This window comes from Palaemon carinicauda, chromosome 4 (genome assembly GCF_036898095.1).
Source record: "Palaemon carinicauda isolate YSFRI2023 chromosome 4, ASM3689809v2, whole genome shotgun sequence".
Classification (NCBI taxonomy): Eukaryota; Metazoa; Arthropoda; class Malacostraca; order Decapoda; family Palaemonidae; genus Palaemon; species Palaemon carinicauda.
In genome coordinates, this window is record NC_090728.1 from 88,819,614 (window position 1) to 88,840,734 (window position 21,121).

At 35.0% G+C, this 21,121-nt stretch overlaps 1 protein-coding gene across 1 annotated transcript in view; it reads right to left on the reverse strand.

Annotated features, from left to right (window-relative positions):
* Positions 1–897: 897 nt before the first annotated feature.
* Positions 898–21,121, reverse strand: part of LOC137640050 (SPRY domain-containing protein 3-like) — a 165,674-nt gene continuing 145,450 nt past the window's right edge. Inside the window, 2 exon segments of the mRNA XM_068372441.1 lie at positions 898–9,775; positions 14,603–14,858. Coding sequence (XP_068228542.1) covers positions 9,641–9,775; positions 14,603–14,858 — 391 coding nt within the window. The 3' untranslated portion in view covers positions 898–9,640.

The following is a 21,121-nucleotide window of genomic DNA, read 5'->3' on the forward strand; positions in this document are numbered from 1 at the left end:
CACAGTCTGTTTGCCTGCCCAGGATGTGTATCCCTGCCCATAGACTGTCGTTCTCAAAGGAAAATGGCAGTCCATGACTGCAGACTGTGACTACCTCTCCTATACCCGGGTTGTGTCACAAAAGTTAGGATCAAAGACCTGACATCTCACTACTGGGAAATGATTGTGGTGCTAATGGATTTCTGGTGAGGTCAGTCTCCCTAGTGGCTGGGTGTGGTGGTAAAATTTGCATCTCTTTCGTACAGTGCTGACCCCTCTCTTCAATGTAGCTGCTTCCTTGGACCATAAAAGGCAATCCTCAATAAATTCACCACTAGTGACCTCACGTCAATCTCAAAGGCTTAGAGAAAAAGTGTCTACTCGAGAGCTTATTGCAAGGAGAATGGGGGGAGACATAAATCACAGTTGCTAACCAATACAATTGTGCTTTTATGTAAATAGTCTCATGTCCATATTCATGCATAATTGATTATCCTCTATAAATATTATGCATGGAATATACATCACTGCTCTAGCTTTATTTTTATTTTTGTACAGCAAGGTCTATATATCAGACCACTGCCTGGAAATACCCCTTTTTGTATTCAATGTTTTTAAAGTCACTTTGACAATAAGAACCTATACTGAAGATGTTGGCGATTACTTCTCTTCTACAGGTAGAGCCTTAAGAAGACAAAACTACCCCAATATTGTTGTAGAATAAAAATAAACCTTGACAGATGGAAACTGTTTTTGCAAAGAAAGAAAATGTAGCTAGAAAATAATAAAAGATGCAAAACGTTATCTAAAGAGAAAAACTAAATCAGGTCTGTCACAATATGTTTAATGTACAACGTATGCAACGTGTGTAAACATAAAGTATGAAATCTTATACTCCTTCCATTATTGCAAAAAAACTTTGTTTCAATTCACAATTCTCGTTTGTATTAAGTCATAACACGGGGTTATTTTGAAATAATTTAATTGAATATCAAAGATTTCCAGTTCAAAGATGATAATGATTTGACTGCTTTCTCTTTCATTCAAATATGGATCCAACATGTTTCCACATTCATACCAGTATCATATAACTTTAAGAATAAATAGTTGAAATACAAAACATCCTTTAGGACAGTAATTCTAATGGCATGAACCTCAATAACAAAATTGCTAAACATTATCATAAAACTTTTTAACAAGATAAATAAATAATTTTGATAATACAAAAATTGCAGATAGTATATGCAGAGAAAATAGACATAAGATAGCTAACAGTAGCCTCTCTTTAGATAATGATGCTGTAGTAAATTCTACAAATAAAAATCAAATTACAAGTATGAATTTCTTAATATATGGCTTGTGAAACTAATTTGGTTGCATAAAAGAAAACCCTACTGTAAGATTTCAAAGGAGATACTATAAAACCATCTTTTACCTTCTTAATAATGAATATTATTTGTACTGTGATAGATCTGTCATGGATTTGCACACCACTTTGGAATTTCACCATTGCTGTATAACTAATGAGAAAAAGGGTGTGCCAGTAATGGCAAAGTCCCTATCTCAATCTTTCCAGCCAAAAGTGGCTAGATATACACACAAATATACTGCATGCATTCCTGAAGGTAATGGAAAAGCCCAGCATATAAGCCATAACATTAAACTATATGCAAGCACTATCACCTATATCAATCTCTACAAAAAGAGATAGGGAGGTAATATTAGAAGCAGGATGTAAAGAAGGATATCAGTGGAAACAATTTGTTTCATCCCCAAAGCCTCAATAGTTATCCCAGAAATAATGGGATCTAAAACAAGCAACTTAGAGCATAGTTCTCCATTTTTTTGGTCAACATCTATCTCTTTGTTCAGCAGAATTTAAAATACTTATCTAGTCATAAAATATCTGTTCTTAACATGAATATTCCAAGAATGGTGATATGACCCTCCTTACTACCTATCACTTGCACTTCATATCTAATAAAATTTTACTTTACACGCTTCATTTTTCTCTTTCCCCTAGACTTTATAAAAGCTTCACAGACTAACAAAAGTACCAGTCATCTCAAATAACTTCAAGCACTTCAGCCAGCTAATTTAATCTTCTCCAAATACTCCAAGGGATATTTCCCTTTTAGCACTTGTGCTTAAATTTCTTTTGATTATTAGTTAAAAAAACACATGGCACACCAATTTATGGATATTTGCATCCTTTTGACACTAAACATGAAATAGCAGTGGCTTCTTTCTGTACATAAAACAAAATAAACCAGTTCTTGAAAATCTCCAGTATATTTTCAAAGAGCAAAATAGATGCAAGATTTTGCAACTTATTATTAGATCTTTTAAGGCAATCTATCTACATTATAGCATATAACATGCAAAACAGCAAAGCTGCTTTATCTTATAAAGCCTTTTCCCACCACACTTCTTTAAAACACCAAAAAATGGTAAAAGAATATAAAAAATATTTAGAAAATATTCAGAATACTAAACAACAATGACAGTATAAGAAACTTACATAATATCAAATCGTCCCCAACAGTAAGAGGATTACTTTAAAAAAAAAAAAAAAATTGAAAAATCAAGAAAACTATGATACACTATTATCACTTCACATTCATTATATCAAGGTAGCATAGTATCAAAATATGATTACCTAACATTCATTCAAACTTTATAGGCCTGTGAAAAAAGGACAAGTTAAGAAATTTTCACTGACCCAAATATGTATAACCATGGATTTTTATTGTAAGACAAGTTTACCATTCACAATAATCATTGCTCACAAAGCTGAGTATTTCACAACCTTATACAGTTTTTTAATGACTTGATTAGCAGATGATGGAGAAATGAATGAGGTAATAACCAGGTATATATCTCATGCACATCTTTTACAGCAACAATTAGATTAAAATTTAAGGTTTCACTTCTTTTATACATAAAACTGAAAGGGGTATTCCTTTTCAACAATTATTTTTTTAACAGGACAGTAAGTGGATAGTGGGGATGGAAATTCACAAAAACATCTAATGAACGGTAACAATAATTGAAAAGTACAAAATAAAAATACTGTACTAAAATATCATCTGAAAAAGAACTCAGTGCAAGCTACTCAAAATAAAACTGTATTAATGAATATACCTTGTTCAACAACAACACTGTATCTAAAGAGCCACTTTTATAACAAATCTGGAAAAAAATAAAAAATCATGTAAAAATTTAAGGACTTTACAGAAATACCTAGATAGGTATTGTACTGTTAACTTCTAGATACTACTAATGAAATTCTCTTAGCACTACACAATTTATACCTAAAACTGTGTGTTGAGTATATGCTAGTACCTTTGTTCAAGTTACTTATTTTATATAAAATATTGTTACACATCTACTACTATGCACAGCATAATTGTCCACATTGTATAACAACCACCAAAATATATAGGATATATCTAATGGGTCATATTTTCCATTTACTTTCATCTACATTAAAGCTGAATCACAGATAATTTGAAACATTAATCAAGATGTTAACATAAGACATCTTAACTTCACCATGTTCTGTTACTTTTTAAGGAACAATTCTCGCACTGTAAAGATCAAATCTAAGTTGACACAACAGTGTAACTCCACTTGACATGTAACACTTTCTTGGAATTTTTGTTTTAGAAAAGAAAATTCATGGAACCCTACCATAAAAACTAATTTAAGAGTGGTTGCTTGAGAGTATTTATGAACAACAGTGACACACTTACTAAAGTATTTATTTGTCTGAAAAGCATGCAAGAATAGTCTTACACATTCTTGCAAACCCATTAAGGAAATACAGTCCATGTAAAAGATGCTTTACAGTACAGTATTGTCAAGTATAACACAAGTCCATTATTTGTCCCATAAAAAATTATGGGCTTTCTGTTAACCCTACAAGGAAACAACCAATATTAATGATGATTTTGAAATAAACTCCTTATACTTATAACACTGTCAAACAAATTTCAAAGTTACTCTGAAAGGGTTTCAAAACAGTTCATTCAATACCTACTGATACATCAACTATCTTGTCACAATTCAGTGATTTAAATATTTATCACAATATTCCCGAGTTTATTAGAAAAACAAAGATTCATCGGGATGAAAGAACTGGGAAGATTAATCTCAGGTCTATTCTACAGAAAGCCAAATCTATTAGTTGATTTTAATAAATTCATGTTGCAAATCCTCTGTACTAAAATACTATAAGTTTCTCCTTTAACTTTTGAACATTGATTCCCTGCTGAAAGGGGGGCGGCAACTTGGAACATGAGGCAATAAATGGCATTGAAAATATCTAGTAAAATATTTTGCCCACTCACACTTGAAATGCAAATACAGTACATCCACTGAACTGTGTGAAAGTTGATAAAAATGTGGGATTTGATCAAGCTAAATTTTTACCAGGACCTTCATTAAAGTTCAATTTTATTGGTTACTTAACCTAAAACTGTTCCACTTGAATATAGTGATTCTATTAATGAAATAAAAAATATAGATGCCTAAATATATAACCAAAGTACAAGAGAAGAAAGACTGCCACAGCACTCATTTTTCTTTTAACAACACTTTTTTATCCCTTAATCACAGAACTAAAGAGGGAAGCAACCCTTAATACTCTCTTCTGCCTGGCAATTACGGCAGTGAGGAATAGGAACTAGAGGGTTATTTCAATCACATAACATCCTTTTGCAAACCCTGATTTGGCCATCGTTTTTCTGATTTTTCATACAGAATTTAGGAAAAAATTACATTCTTTTTAAATAAATTTAAAATTGATATAGAAGGCAAGGTTACAAGCAGCTGGCTTCAGATATATTTAATTTTTCATGTTTAAAATTATTAGAAATTGCATATCTTGGTCTTGAAAGATTTATGTGATCAGTGAATCTGTAAGTAAATGACAAGATTGCAGTTACTTAGCATCCATCAAAGTTTTAAAAACTTTCAGTTACAATACATATGGTAGCTGAAGATATACTAGGTAGTAATTCCAGGTTCTGCTTATCAACCAACAAAAAAATTTTCACTTAAGATATGGATATGGCACAGTAGGTTCAACTGAGACATTTTGAGTTATAAAAAACTGTAATTAGAAAGAATAAAGGTGATACAAGAACTCTACAGCAGACAGAAGGATCTTCATGAACCTCCACTTTTGATAAGTAATTATTAATGAAGTACAAGTTTTCTCCTTGAATGATTTGACAGACCTAAAAAACACAGTCACAAAATGTTAATGTGTGTAACAATTGTATCAGTACAGCAGAAATAAGGCTTTTAAAAATCTTTGCTACTAAAAAAACAAAATACAGCTCCATAACAATTTATTATGCAGCAATTGAGAAGTCTTTAATGAAACTTGGAGAATTCTGTACATGCTGTGATTAAAAACAATTCTAAATGATTTGATGTTTAAAATGCAACCTGTAAAAGTTTCTTGTATCAACTATCTTACTCAAGAAGTTAGGCTTATTTTGCTAGAATGTACTGCATCCTGTACTAGTTGTAATTAAAGAAATTGGCTTTTATGGATTCAATTTTTAAATTACAATCTGTAAATGTATCAAGTAGCTAATTCTTGAGTATACCTATCTGGAAAGTTGAGAGCATTCGGGTTTTTATTCATCATACTGTACTGAATTCACTATTCTAAGTGAATATTTTTCAGTTGTACTGCAATATTTTTAATTTACTCAAGGGTATGAGACATGGTAAATAGCTAAGCTTAGAAAAGGACATACGTTCAATAAAACTGTATGAATTAAAACATTAAAATTCCAAGCACAGATTCATTTGATGATAAATAAGAACAGACTTGATAATGATACCAACCTGTCATGTATAAATTATCAAATATGTCTCCTCTGAACTCACAATTTTCAGAACATAAATTTTGTGTAGTTTTACCTATATCATATAATCAGTTGGTATAATACAAAGCAGCTGCTGAATGATAAATATCCAGATTAAAAGAATGTGAAAATTTCTACTGATTTTCTTGAATGTATTATAATTATGCATTTATACTTCAGATTACCAGATCAGCTAAATGAATATACAAAAATTCAGGGAATCACCGAAGCAAAAAGATACGATCTTCAATTTCAAAATTGTATTGGTGACATATAAGGAACAATATATCTGAAAGTTACTCATACAATGTATCATTCTAGCTCATTTGCATCAACTTGAAAACTATTGTCACCTACATCTAAATCATACTTCAGTTCCAGTGAGAGGCTATGCCACAAGTTGTTTATAACTTACAATAAAAATTTCATTTATTCTTCCACAGACACTCAAAAGAAAAGCTGTAACTTATTTTCCAGACCCAATGATGTTACAATTCTATGGTTGAATAGAAAATACAGTTACAGATGGCAACTTATTACAAATTCAGATATCTGAAGGAACAAAAACAGTACTGAATATGGAAAGTATTTAGACAGTAAGGAAAAAAGTAACTAACCAATTTAGATAATTAAAGACAGTGCCATTTTAGAATAATGATTGCTCAAGAAAATATATGGCCAACGCTACACTGGTGCTTTCATAGAATACATGACAGGATGACAAAATAAACTTCTTGTTACTTTATTCCCTAAAATAGCAGTAGTATTATTACATGTGATGAATCGAAAAAATGGTTCAATATGAAGAAATAATGATGAAAGTTAAATTGTTTAATATGAAGAATTCATAAAGAAAACAAGACCTACAGGTATATTAGCTAATCACAGATCTATAATGAAAATGGATACACACATCTTTCCTTAAATTCCTACTACCACTCTTAATACTCCTTACATGTACTATAATGTTACCTTGAAGGGATAAATAAATAAGATTAAAATCAAAATATTCATGAGTATGTTTGAGCATTCCTAATGTTTTCCATCGTGAACATGAAATGTATGGTAAATATACAATAATGACTAAGATGTGTCTCTAACGACCAATTTAAGATTAAATTGTAAGAAAACGAAATCTTATAGTAAACAACTATCAATGAAAAGTAAAATCAATAAAAAACATAAAACCTTGAAGTCACTGAATATGTGATCCCCAGTTGTATTGGTCTCAACCCTTTACTTTTATACTTTCCTCTAATCTTTCTCATGTACCTGTCTGACTTCTTCAACTTTTACTCATTTCAAATTTCACTCTACATTTCAAAATTAAATAATTTTGTTAGCTTAATGAATCAAGAAATGAGAATTGGATGGGAAAACTACCTAAGGATCATTATTTTGTCATGATAGCAGATCAGGCTTAGGCTTTCAAAATACAATGTTACATATTTGTCTTTCAATTTGCTTCCACACATCTAAGATTTTCTTTTCCTTTTTTTATTTCCTTATTGTCCAATTCAGGTCATGATGATGATGATGATGATGATGATGATAGCATACATAATAATGATAATAGTATTAATACTATGAATAATAACAACTATTGGGACCCATGAAACTTTCATGATACAGTATACTGTACAAGTTTAAATGACAGGTCTGATAGTAGCATAGAGGAGGAGTACAATGATGGTATAAAAATGCACTCTATCACCAGGGCCATATTAATTCTGTTCTCAGACACTTTTTATAAATTTTGTGGATAAAAGCACTTCTATGAAATTGAATAAGATGCAAACCACATCCATACTAGAGCTGTTTATATAAGTAATCGCTATTCTCATATATAGTTTCCTCAATTTAAAGCTTTCCTCTGACATTAATGCAACTATAAAGAATTAGCCGGGAGAAGAAAAAAAAGAGACCTTAATTTAGCAATGGTTTAATGTTTAAGTTTATGAATCTCTAATAAGTACAGTTATCTTGATTAGACACAGCTCAATATCTGTAGCCCATTGAAAAGAATAAAGAGCAGTATACTTGTTAAAATAGAAAACTAAACCCTCTAAAGTTTATGAGAAAAATATGACAAAGATTTAGAAGTTATTCACCTTGACCTGAATTAAAGAGGAGACTTGATGATAAGCTGAATGCAATCTCAAGAAATTTAGTTTATAAAAGGAAAATAAATAAAAAAGGTTAAGTCTTAATAATTTCACTGTAAGATTAAAAATGAAGATGAATACAGAGGTCTTTCCAGTATCAAACTTTATTATAATAATGAATATTCTACGGTATTTTTGACATCATAAAACGAATCTAAATAGGATCAGTCACAGGGAGAACATGTATCCAGGATGAATGCATCTACCCAAAGTTAGGAAATGCTAACACTGAATCTCTATAAAGTAAAATTACCCTACGCAAAACAAGCAGCAGTCAACAACTGGTCAATGTAAAAGGATTAATCAATGACTGGATACACCACAAAAACCTAAAAATTGCCTCAAAAAATTAGATAAACCAAGATGAACACTAGCGTTACCAAAAAAGAATAAGAAAACTATGTAGCCAAGGATTACTAAAGATGAAATTAGTTCCAACAAGAAAAAATAATTTGATGAAGAAAATTTGGTGAAAAGTGAAGTAATAATCCACTTGAAGTGGAAGAATTATGTCAGATATTATTATTAGGTCCACTCCTTCAATTGGAGATATAAGCTTAACAAAGACAATAGTTTGTACTAAATACAAATACAATGGCTAAAAAGCAAATAAAAATTGGTCACAAATTACATGATAAAAAAATATATAAAAAATTTCTTATACTGTACTGTATACTTCTGGATTCCTCTGTATCTATACTATTTGTGAATACTATTCACACAATAATTTTATTCCAACTTGAAAATATTAAGAAAAATAAAAATATCCAGACCATTGTACTGTATTTTCAAAAGCAATGGCTTCCCAAGATGTGAAGAAAAACTTAAATTACTGATAAAATGACATGTACGTACAAGTATGCATTGCATGACTTGCCAATATGACAAATGTACATTACCTGAAAATATATTTGGTAATTCAAATGAAGATGAAAGACAAAATAATGGAGCCATATGAAAGAAGTAGCTCCAACGACAAAAAAAGTTACATAGTTTTGTAGAAGGGTGGAACATTGAGACATGTTGGGATGGAGTAATAAGGTGAAGGCCCGGATGACATACTTCATGTCATCTCTATAATCCCTGAATTTACTTCAAGCACTTACCTATTACTTCAATGCTAAAATAATTCAAAGGCATTTAACTATTTCATTGATAAATGAAATCACTATATGAAAGGGGAACAACAAAAGGGACATTTTCTCAGACACAAAACTGAGTCCATGTACATCAATATAAACAAAGATGACTTCATGAAATGATTAGCTAACCATTAATTTCAGAACAGTAACATTCAGCAATAAATCTTGCGCTTTTGAATATTATTAAACTAAGTACTACTGTACTATGTATACATAAAAATAAATAAATTATTGTTTAATATTCAATATAAAATGCTCTTCAGCCACATCTATAACACCTATCACATAAAATTCAACATATAAGGTACACAAAATAACTATGGAAAAAACCTTGTTCATAAATATATAAATACCTCTACTTCATATCACTCCATCATGATCATATAGATCTCATCTTCGTGCGATTGTGTGTATAAGAATTTCACAAGCCCTGTCACTGGAGACTTGATACATAACATACCAAACTCTCCTAACCAGAAAGAGGTCTCAGATCTACTCGTACTCTTTCGTCCAAGCTACCCATACTGATGCTAGGGAAGAAACCACCACGGGGTAGTGCAACCTCTCGCCGTCCAATCATTTGACCATTTCTAGTGAAAAAAACCTGAAAATGCCATGCAAAATAATCACCTGACCATTTCAAGTTACTGAAAATGCTGTGCATATGTAAAAGATCATATAATTGAGATATTAAAAGGTGCAAAAATATGTAGTGTAATATTTGGATATATTTACAGTATACTCACAGCACCTCGGAATTATTTCTTTGAAATTCCCTTGGCATTCATATTGCTTCTCTATCAGAGCTGGCTATTGTTGATGTTTACCTTAAAGCTAAAATATTTCCATTTTGTTTCCTTGCAATAGTCCTAACCTACTAATGTAATATTGAAATCATATGGTGGTGGATAGCAATACTACAGTGTGGGTAACTGTACCCAATGTCTTTCACTTCTCTTGTCACTGCACCTAACTTAGACCGAGCTCCGGATTGCGAGAGTTGTTCAAGAGATTTATTGCTGAGCAATATTTTGAATAACCATTGTGAAGAATGTGCTTCTTTCTAGGCTCCTCTCATGACGGAATATCTTCCTGGTAGCAATTCAAGATGAACAAAGTTGTAAAAGGATATTATATTTCAATTCTGGGGATACACCAGAGAAGATTAGGCTAGTTGATCACACTGAAAGCAAGGTTGCTCATGCCTAGTTGACTATTACCAAGCTTATGCGTTTTGATAGTACTGTACTGTATTAATGAGCTTCACAAGCTTTTTTTCTGATTTTAATAACTTTATGCTATCTAAAGAGGCCTAAAAGCCTTTGGGCTGTAGAGGCAATCCTAGCCTAACCCCCCTTAATTTGAATCCTGAGCAGTTCTAGTATGACATTCAATAAGAGTTCTGTTAGTACACAACCCATCATTAAGTCGACTGCAACTTGTCAAGCCTCGTTCTATCCAATTACTTCAGGACCTTCTATTGTGAAAGTCTTGCACTGCCATGATCCGAATGTGGTATATCAATTACTTAAGGATACTTTACTTGGCTGCTTCCTTCTCTATCTCTGTTTTGTTACCCTAATCTAATATAAGTGTTATCCCATCAAAAAGAAGCATTATCTCCCTTTGTTTACATCCGGAACACAGAGACAATGGTAATCCATACATCATACCTTCATACGTTAGGTAATTACAATACTGTATAGGTAATATTAAGAGTAATAGGTTACATATTATTAGGGTAAAGATTTATTATCTATTGTTATTAAAGAAGTTTGTTTGTTTCAAACTAGCAATCATTCAAGTTGAGTAAAGCTTGAGAAGCTACAAGTAAGTGTTTCATTGTCACCACAATTTACTCAACCATAGCCATGGAGAGTGTGCTGAAACCTGAGGTAGTAGGTTCACCAGGACACCAGCCATCCATTGAGATATTAGGGCTAAAGTGTTACTGGGTCCTTTGGTTGGTAATGGCTCATCTTTCCTTTGCCTACACACACACACACACACACACACACCGAATAGTCTTGCCTAATCTTTCCATATTCTCGTCTGTCCTCATACACCTGACGGCATAGAGACTACCAAACAATTCTTCCTCACTCAAAGGGTTAATTATTGCGCTGTAATTGTTCAGTGGCTACTTCCCTCTTGGTAAGGGTAGAAGAGACTTTAGCTATGGTAAGCAGCTCTTCTGGGAGAAGGACACTCCTAAACCATTGTTCTCTGGTTGTAAGTAGTACAATAGCTTCTGTACCATGGTTTTCCACTGTCTTGGAGTAGAGTTCTCTTGCTTGAGGGTACACTCGGGCACACTATCATATCTTATTTTTCTAATTTTATTTTAGTTTTTATAGTTATATGGAGGATTTATTTTAATGTTACTGTTCTTAAAATATTTTATTTTAATTGCTCATCACTTCTCTTGTAGTTTATTTCCTTTCATCACTGGGGTATTTTTTCCTGTTAGAGGACTTGGGCTTAGAGCATCCTGCTTTTACAACTAGGGTTGTAGCTTGGCTAATAATAATAATAATAATAATAATAATAATAATAATAATAATAATAATAATAATAATGATAATAGTCTGGATATTGACCCATGTTTACTAACGGGGCAAAGGAGTGGCAACATTGGTACACGATCCTTGAGAACTTCAACTAGAAGTGCGGTGAGAATGCCCCTAACAAATTCAGGACACGTAAATTGCATGTCTCATGCAGTTATTGAGTGTACTGAGGAATGTGCAGACTTTGATTCCGCTATAGCTATACTAGATAGACTGTATGTGAAAACACCAAATGAAATTTTTGCTAGGCATTTACTTGCAAAAAGGTAACAGAAGCTAAGTGAATGATGAAATGTTGAGAGAATTAACAAAGTTACGTAAAGAATGTAATCTAAAGGCTGTCAGTGCTGATCAATATTCTGGATGCCTTCATCAATGGTCTTCATTCAGCTCACATATGCCAATGCCTCCTAAAGAACAACATTCCTGACTTCCAAGGTGCCTACAATTAAGTTTATTCCTTGGACCTTGCACAAAGGAAAGCTGAAGACTACGTTTCTCTGACTGCCCACACTGCTGTTACTATTACCCCTAAGAATCCAAAAATCGCAAGTTCTTCACTCTACTGCAGTGATAAACCTAAAAACTTCTGAAGAGGATGCCATACAAAGCTCACCTGACGCTTCTGAGAACTGAATAGTTGGCGCTACCTACAATGTATGAAAATGTTACTTTAGTGGAGGAGTGTGTTGCCAAAATTCGGAATTGTGGGGGTAATGACGGAAAAATAAATCCTAGTCTTCTGCTCTTTTGCAACCAGAGCAAGAGATATTACAAATTACGTTCGTCTTGTCAGCCTTGATGAACTTTAACAGATCTCCATCTTCCCCAACAAGAGTGATAACCTCAGGAGATAGTATTTTTGTTTAGATTTTACAGCTCAAGGAGTTTTTCTCCTCCACGATGCAAGAACACTCACTGGTGATTATTTCAAAAGTTTCACCTAAATGTATGCCTAAGTGAACACTACACCGAAAGGTGACAGATTAGCCTACTTCACCAGTTACAGAAACAGCTTTATTAGGAGCTTACTATCCTTCTATCCACACTCATGATGATTCTGACCTTCCTTCAACTTCTAGAGGACCTGAAGGCAAGTCTTCCTTTCAAAAGGAAGCAGCCAACTTCTCTCCAAGGAAGACCACTTCTACTTCTCAGATTTTTCAGGTAGACCTCATCAGGAATTACAGACCTGGTTGTATTATCCTAGTGTGAGTGCAACGTTAGCTCTGCACCTAAAGACTCATAAAAGAGTCCCACGCTCGCTTTCAAGTACAAGCAAGTGTGCTTTTTATATGCATCAGTGAGGGAATGTGCAATAAAATATTTGCTCGCCTACTGAACACGCCGCACTTGTCCTGTTTCATTGAGGAGACACACTAGATTGATGTGCCGCCATCCCATCTCGTTCGCAAGTGAGACATGAGGTCGCCATCTCATGAGCAGCAACAACTCATACTGACGTAATGGGAACAAGTTTGCTACACTTGTTCCAGATCAGTTAAAGTAGCTACAAGCAATTTTAAACCTAAGCTCGGACATGAAAGTTTTGAAAGGAAACTGGTAGCAGAGTTATACCCGCCGTTTTCCTAGTGTCACACCAAATGTGATGCCCTTCTTTAGAAGGAATAAGTGTCAGCAACATGGTAACGGGGAAAAAAGTTGTTCCACATAACCTATCTAAAATTGAAAGTGGCTTACCTATCGTACCCCACTGTACAGCAACCGTCAATAGTCTATCAGTAGTGTTGATGAGCAACAACATTACTGTAGGGATTTATGTCTACAAGCAAGGAGAGACTGTGTCTCACTCCCTTTGCTAATTGGCAGTGGGGATGCAACATTGGGCACAACTCAATGTCGTTTACTTCACAGCCTTCTGCATCTTGGGGAAAAAGAAAGCGATTGTAGACAACCTGAACCAACTAGGATGGTAGTTGGTTTAGATTTGTCTTTGAATCATTAAGTACTGAGAAAACTCTTATCTTTTTGGGTTCATTGACAAGTAATAATTATGCTTATTACCTGAATTTCAAATTGGTAACATATCATTCTCCAGTTCAGTCTCAGATGCAGTCCATCTCCCCTGGGACAGGATAGACGTTCAAGATTTTCCCGTTCCTCCTAATCTTTCAGATCCTATACAAGATCTGAATGCCACATGACCTCCAGGTAAGAATGACTTTAGGTGGAGTGGTACCTGAACTTTCTAGATCTAATCAAAGAAGTTCCAAGGGAGCTTTGGTTAGTGTAATTGTTTAAAAAATTTATAATACTTTACAAGAGTGCTCATATCAGGTGTCAAGGAATACCTGAGTGATGAATATATTTTTTATGCTTACTATTCCTAAAAAGAACAAGCCATTCCAGGTTCTTCAGAGCTAAGTCTGTGTGTGGGTTTGTCTAAAATATCATTGAATTATAAAACAGAGTATATTTTTCAGCTACAGCAAATAACCCAACAATTGAAAAATTCAAAGAACACCAGTAAAGATGGTAATTTCTATAAGATTTTAATATGAATAAACTACTCAGTTGAACAGTGAGGTATACAAGTATAAAAAAAACAGGATTATCTTTAAAAGTTAACTGAATCTCGATGTTATTTTAAAAGATGTGAAAATATAACCCATTTCCTTCAACCTGTTTTCTGATTTTTAAAAAGCAGTTGTCTTTTGCTGTGAAAAAAAAAAATCAATAAGGAAGACTCTTGCTACGAATATATCTTCAGACAGCTTTTGGAATACTGTAATCAGTAATCAAGGGGAAGAGAAAATTTTACACATGAACAAAAACTATGTTTGTAAACCTAATACAGAAAACTTCTATAAAACAGTAATAATAATTGTAAAAACTCAAACCTGAACTTTTCCTCCAACAGGATGACGGCATGAAGGCTGTAAAGAATTCTCCTGCTCTTCCTCTTCTTCCTCTTCATCATCATCATCTTCAGAATCTGTATTAAGGATGTGATTATGATGTCTATGTCTATGCCGATGTGGGTAGTGAGGTGAAAGAACAGACGGTAATGCTGGTTGAGGATAGTGAAGCAAGTGTTCTAATAAGTCATCACATTCTAATGCTTCAGGGCTTTCTTCTTCCATACTGCCACCTTCACTGTAAAATAAAAGTGCACAAATTTTATTTCTCAATTCAAAACCTTCTTGAAGGAAGTAATAAAAACTTGTGAATAAAACCAAAACTTTAATGAATCATTGTGAGCAATACGAACAAACTCTGCAAAAGTAGTAGATATCAAGCAACTACCTGTACTGGTAATAGCTTTAATGTTAGTAACAGCCATCAAATTTATGGTGCTATTCTTTACCAATATTATTTTAAAAAATAATTAAACCCTGAGAAAAGCTTATATAGTAGTACTGTACTTTTATAGAAATGCAACATACCTTTATATTTATGTTTTATTCATATTTTTAACACCTCTCAAATATCTAGAAACTTTTCAATAATTTATTCCATAATTGCAAATCATGCTTCATAATGTTTTTTGTTCCCAATGGTCTGATCAATTTGAGAATAAATAAATTCTCAACAGACAAAATGAAAGTGAGCTAGTCCTGTATGGAGGGTCATCCTCTTGTTAGAACCAAAACACACTCACAGCTGGAATAGCAGGATGGTCAATTACAATGGAAAGAGGATAGGACTTCGCATGTAAAGCATTTGTTACTCCCTAAGAGACTTAGACTGGCAAACTTTTGCTCAATAATAAAATAGCTGCCTTACAAGAGGAACATGATTTAAAGACAAGTATCATAAGGTTTTATATTAACAAAGCAACAAAACTAAGGAAAGGCATCTGGGTATCAGCATAGTCTACTGTGACATTACCCCACCTTCTCCCTACTTTGTCTTTGTAAATTCTTAATTGACTTCCTGAAGAGAGTATTCTGAAACTTGCTCCACACTTTTTTTCAAAGGCCTTTTTGATTCATAGTACAGTACACACTTGTAATAAATATTGGCATTTTAAAGTCAAGAGTAAAGTTTAGTGTTTTGTCTTAGTTTGAAAATTTTGAGTTAACATTAATGCTCACTTTAAATAAACAGCTTTAGTTGCTAACCCTTTGGGACTTATGCCCTTACAAAAGACGGGGTGAGGTACAGCGCATATGGCCATCGCTGAAAAATGACATTCGAACAGGGTTTTTTTTTTTTTTTTTCTTTAAATCGGTAAGTCCAAACTATAACAGACTAAAAGCTTCTGGTTTGTTGTACTTTTGTAAAAAAATAAAAATAAAAAATAAAAAATAAAGTCATAACTGGAATGCTAAAAAACAATAAAAAAAAATACTTATTGAATGTGAAAAAAGAAAGAAAATATAAACCATAAATACTTTTTAATAGTAATTCATGAAAAATACAATAATCATGTTCGAGAATTTTTCTAGTACTTGAATTATGTACAATTGTAGAGCTTTCATGTGGATGCAACCTCTTTCCAATAAATGTATTAGTAAGTGAGATGTAAATGAATAAAAAAAATGTTCAGAGCAAAGTTTTCAGATTTTTAGACCAACATATGCTGCGGGGGCATAAAAACAATTAGAATAGAGGCGACTAAAAGGGCCGGGACAAGGGGGCTTGGAACCCCCTCTCCCGTATTATATACTCCTGTGAGACATCGAAGAGGTGGAGCTGGGGGAAGAGTGACTGCTCCCCGCACTCTAGTTTTGGGATGTCTGAATATACAGTGGAACCTCTACATATGTTCTTAATTTGCTCCGGGAACTGCTTCGCATGTTAAAACAATCGTATGTTGGGGCAAATATTCCCGTAAGAATACAGTGTAATTTGTATAATTCGTTCCACAGCCCAAAACCCTATGATAACTCCTTAATAAATTACTACACATAATTACAGATAACAATAATATAATTGCATTATATAAGAAAGATGTAAAAAAGAATAATTATAAAGAAATAAATAAAAAAGGGGTTTTTATTGTCACTTTACCTTAGACAGAGGCCAACGCAGATGTAGGAATTGCTAAGCAGGAGGAGACGGACGGTCGGCGAGGAGGTAGAGATGGTGACTGCGATAATGTACCGTAACTTACTCTAACTTACACTACGTGAACTTTAACCTAACTTAGCTTACTGTATTCATTTTTTTTATTTTTATATTTTATATTTAAAAGAAAAAAAATTTTTCTTTTTGATTTTTAATTTTCACAACTTTCACTCAATTCAATCTCAGTTTTCTTTGCTTCACTTTCTTTCTCTTCGTCATGATCACTAGACCGCTTCGTAGATTTTTTAAAGGAACTATCGAGAGAAAGTTGCTTGGTACGGCTTTCAGAATTTTTCTGAAATGGGTTAAACAGACATCATCGAATTGCGAAACTACCCGGCAAACCTGAAGTTTCTGTGGGTGATACTTATCAATGAAATAAACCACATGTTGATGATATGCTAACCTCTCTTTTATTTCAGCCGAACTTAAGATGTGCTCTACCTCCTCGATGTCCTCCGACCCAAACTGTGCTTGGAACTCATCATGCTGCTCCTCAATGAGTTCGGTGATGTCATCTTCATCGATCTCCAGACCCATGGACTTGCCAAGGGATACAATCTCTTCTACGTCTTCTTCTATGGCAAGCACTGGTTCAAGCTCGAGGGCAAAACCTTCAAAATCTCTGGGAGAAACAGCATCAGGCCAAAGCTTCTTCCAAGCTGAATTCAGTGTCCGTCGAGTTACTCCCTCCCTAGCCTGATCTATGATCTTCAAGCAGTGTACGATATTGAAATGACTCCTCCAAAATTCGCGCAAAGTTAAGTTGGTGCTTTGCGTGACATTAAAGCACTTGGTGCTTGGTGTAGAGGTTCTTAAAATTCGAGATGACTTGCTGGTCCATGGGCTGGAGGATAGGGGTGGTGTTCGGTGGAAGATATAGCACTCTGATGAATTTGAACTGGTTGATGATATCATCTTCGAGTCCTGGGGGGTGAGCAGGAGCATTATCCAAGCAAAGCAAGCACTTTAACAGCAAATTCCTCTCCTGAAGGTACTTCTTGACAGCAGGGCCAAAACTTGGTTTACCCATTCAACAAAGAAATACCTAGTAACCCAAGCCTTAGAATTAGCCCGCCAGAAAACATGCAGCATGTCCTTATTGACTCTATGTGCCTTAAATGCCCACGGGTTTTCAGAATGATAAACCAATAACGGCTTAATTTGCTGTCCCCGCTGGCGTTGGCACATAGGGCAATTGTCAACCGATCCTTCATAGGCTTATGTCCAGGCATTTTCTTCTCTTCGCCGGTGATGTATGTTCGACTAGGCATCTTTTTCCAAAACAGACCAGTTTCATCACAATTGAAAATTTGCTGCTCTACGTAGCCTTCCTCCTCCATGATCTTTTCAAACTTCTTAACAAAATCGTTAGCAGCCTTGGTGTCCGAACTTGAAGCCTCTCCGTGCTGAACAACTGAATGAATCCCAGTCCGTCTCTTAAATTTCTTGAACCAACTGCGAGACGCCTTGAATTCCTCTGTTGTAGGATCAGTTGAACTCTCCCCCGCGTCACCCCCACAGCCCGCCGCGTTTAAGTCACAAAAGATAGCACTGGCCTTTTCACAAATTATCATTTCAGTGATCGTATCACCAACAATCTCTCTGTCCTTTATCCATACCAACAAAAGGCGTTCCATCTCTTCCAGAGTAGGCTACGACGTTTTTAAATAATGTTGATCCCCTTTGATGGTTTGACTGCTTTAATGGCTGCCTTCTGCTTGATGATCGTTGAGATAGTAGACATATTCCGGTAATATTGTTCAACCAGATCACACACACACACTGCACTCATGTTTTTCTATAATTTCTTGCTTCAATTCTAATGAAAGCATTGCCTTCTTTCTTTTCTCACCACTACTAATACCTGTAACGATACTAAGCTTCTTAGGACCCATGATTATACGTAAAATCAAAAAGGAAACGTGAGAAAAGGAAGATAATAAGCACTGTTAATAACGGACCGAACAGAGGACAACCACACGATGCACACGAGAACAGAGAACTGACCAACGCGACGCTCAATGGCGTCCCTCCGACGTGCTGCCATCTACAGGCGTAAACAAGAAACTACGACCGACGCTTCGAGAACATTCTACGCGCATGATCTACGTCGGATGTTGGAGCATGACTTCAGGTGTCGAGATGAAAATTTGATCGAATTTTACTTCGGGTGTTGGAACAATCGTATGTAAAGGCAATTGTATGCAAAGGCAATCCTATGTAGAGGTTCCACTGTATTGGCTTTGCGAGAGACAAATATAAAAGGGAAGGGTGAAGTGACTGATATAGTGTCTGCGATTGAAAGGGGAAGAGCAAGAGAGGGTGTGGCTTTATTGCTGAGTGAATGGATGACAGAAAGTAGTGGAATGGGAGGCGATATCATCTAGGTTAATGTGGGTAAGAGTTAAGTTGGGTAGGGAATGTTGGGCTTTTGTTAGTGCATATGGGCCAGGTTGCGAGAAAAGTGAAGAAGAGCGGTATGATTTCTGGAATGAATTAACTAGGTGTGTAGATGGACTGGGTAGAAGGAATTATGTAATTATCAAGGTTGACTTAAATGCTAGAGTGAGCGCTGGAGAGGTAGAAAGTGTCATTGGGAAGTATGGGGTATCAGGTGAAAATGAGTGATAAGACACTGGTAGATATGTGTTGAGCAAGAGATGGTGATAAGTTCTAGCTTTTTCAAAAAGAAAGATAAAAACAAGTATACATGGGTAAGAGTGGCAAATGGAAGAGTGGTAGAAAGGGCATTAATGGATTATGTGTTGATAACTAAAAGAATGTTTGGAAGATTGAAAGACGTGCACGTGTTCAGGGATATGGCTAACGGTATGTCTGATCATTTTTTGGTGGAAGGAAAATTAGTTGTAGCAAAAGAGTGGGGGAATAGAGTGGGGGGGATGTAAAAGGGAGCTAGTGAGGGTTGAAGAGTTAATAAAACCAGAAGTAAAAAGTGAATATCAAAAAAGGTTGAAAATGGCATATGACAGAGTGAAAGTCGGAGAAACGTAATTTAGAGGAGGAGTGGAAGTTAGTAAAAGGAAATTTTGTTGGGATTGCAAGTGATGTGTGTGGCAAGAAGTTTGCTGGAGGCAGTATGAGGAAGGGCAGTGAATGGTGGAATGAAGGAGTGAAGGTAAAAGTGGAAGAGAAAAAGAGGGAATTTGAAGAATGGCTGCAGAGTAATAGTGTAGAGAAGTATGAAAGATATAGAGAGAAAAATGTGGAAGTAAAGCGCAATGCAACCGAGACAAAGAGGGTGGCTGACCTAAGGTGGGGTCAGGGATTGGGTCGTTCATATGGAGAGAATAAGAAGTTTTGGAAAGAAGTGAAGAGGGTAAGGAAGGCTGGTTCAAGAATTGAAGATACAGTGAAAAATGGAAATGGAAGGTTGTTAAAAGAAGAGGAGGCAAGGAAAAGGTGGGTGGAATATTTTGAAAGTTTACTGAATGTTGAGAATAATAGGGAGGCAGATATAATTGCTGTTGCAGATGTTGAGGTGCCAGTGATGGGAGATGAGAATAAGAGAGATTACAAGAGAGGAAGTGAGGAGAGCACTAGATGAAACGAGAGTAGGAAAAGCACCTGGTATGGATGGTGTGAGAGCCGAGAGGTTGAAGGAAGGGGGTGTGACTGTACTTGAATGGTTGGTGAAATTGTTTAATATGTGTTTTGTGTTGTCAATGGTACCAGTAGATTGGGTTTGTGCATGTATTGTACCACTATATAAGGGTAAGGGAGATGTGTATGAGTGTTGTAATTCAAGGGGTATTAGTTTGTCGAGTGTGGTTGGAAAAGTGTATGGTAGAGTACTGATTATAAGGATTAAGGATAAAACAGAGAATGCAATCTTAGAAGTACAGGGCGGTTTTAGAAGAGGTAGGGGATGTATGAAATGACAAATTCGGATATAATTTGTATTTTTCCTAACCATACAAACCTTAACTATTTACATAGGGTTTACTTTCGTCGTAGCTGAAATTGACAAGCCAATAGAATTTTAACGAGGGTTAACTACCCCCGTGCTAGTTAGCAGGGGGTAGGGGAGGGGTAGTTTGCTACCCCTCCCCCCTCACACACCGGTGAAATGTCTCACTTCACTTAGAGGTAGGACTTGTCTTGGGGGACAGGGCTGGCGGGCAAATATGTTTAAATAGCTAAGGTTTGTATGGTTAGGAAAAATACAAATTATCTCCAAATTTGTCATTTGTTCCGTAACCGAAATACAAACCACGCTATTTACATAGGGTTACTTACCCCTTAGGAAGGGTGGAAAGTCCCCAGCCTTACTGGCTTTGGCTTTACCCGGGGACTCAGAATCCGAGTGAGCAGCACTTCGAGAA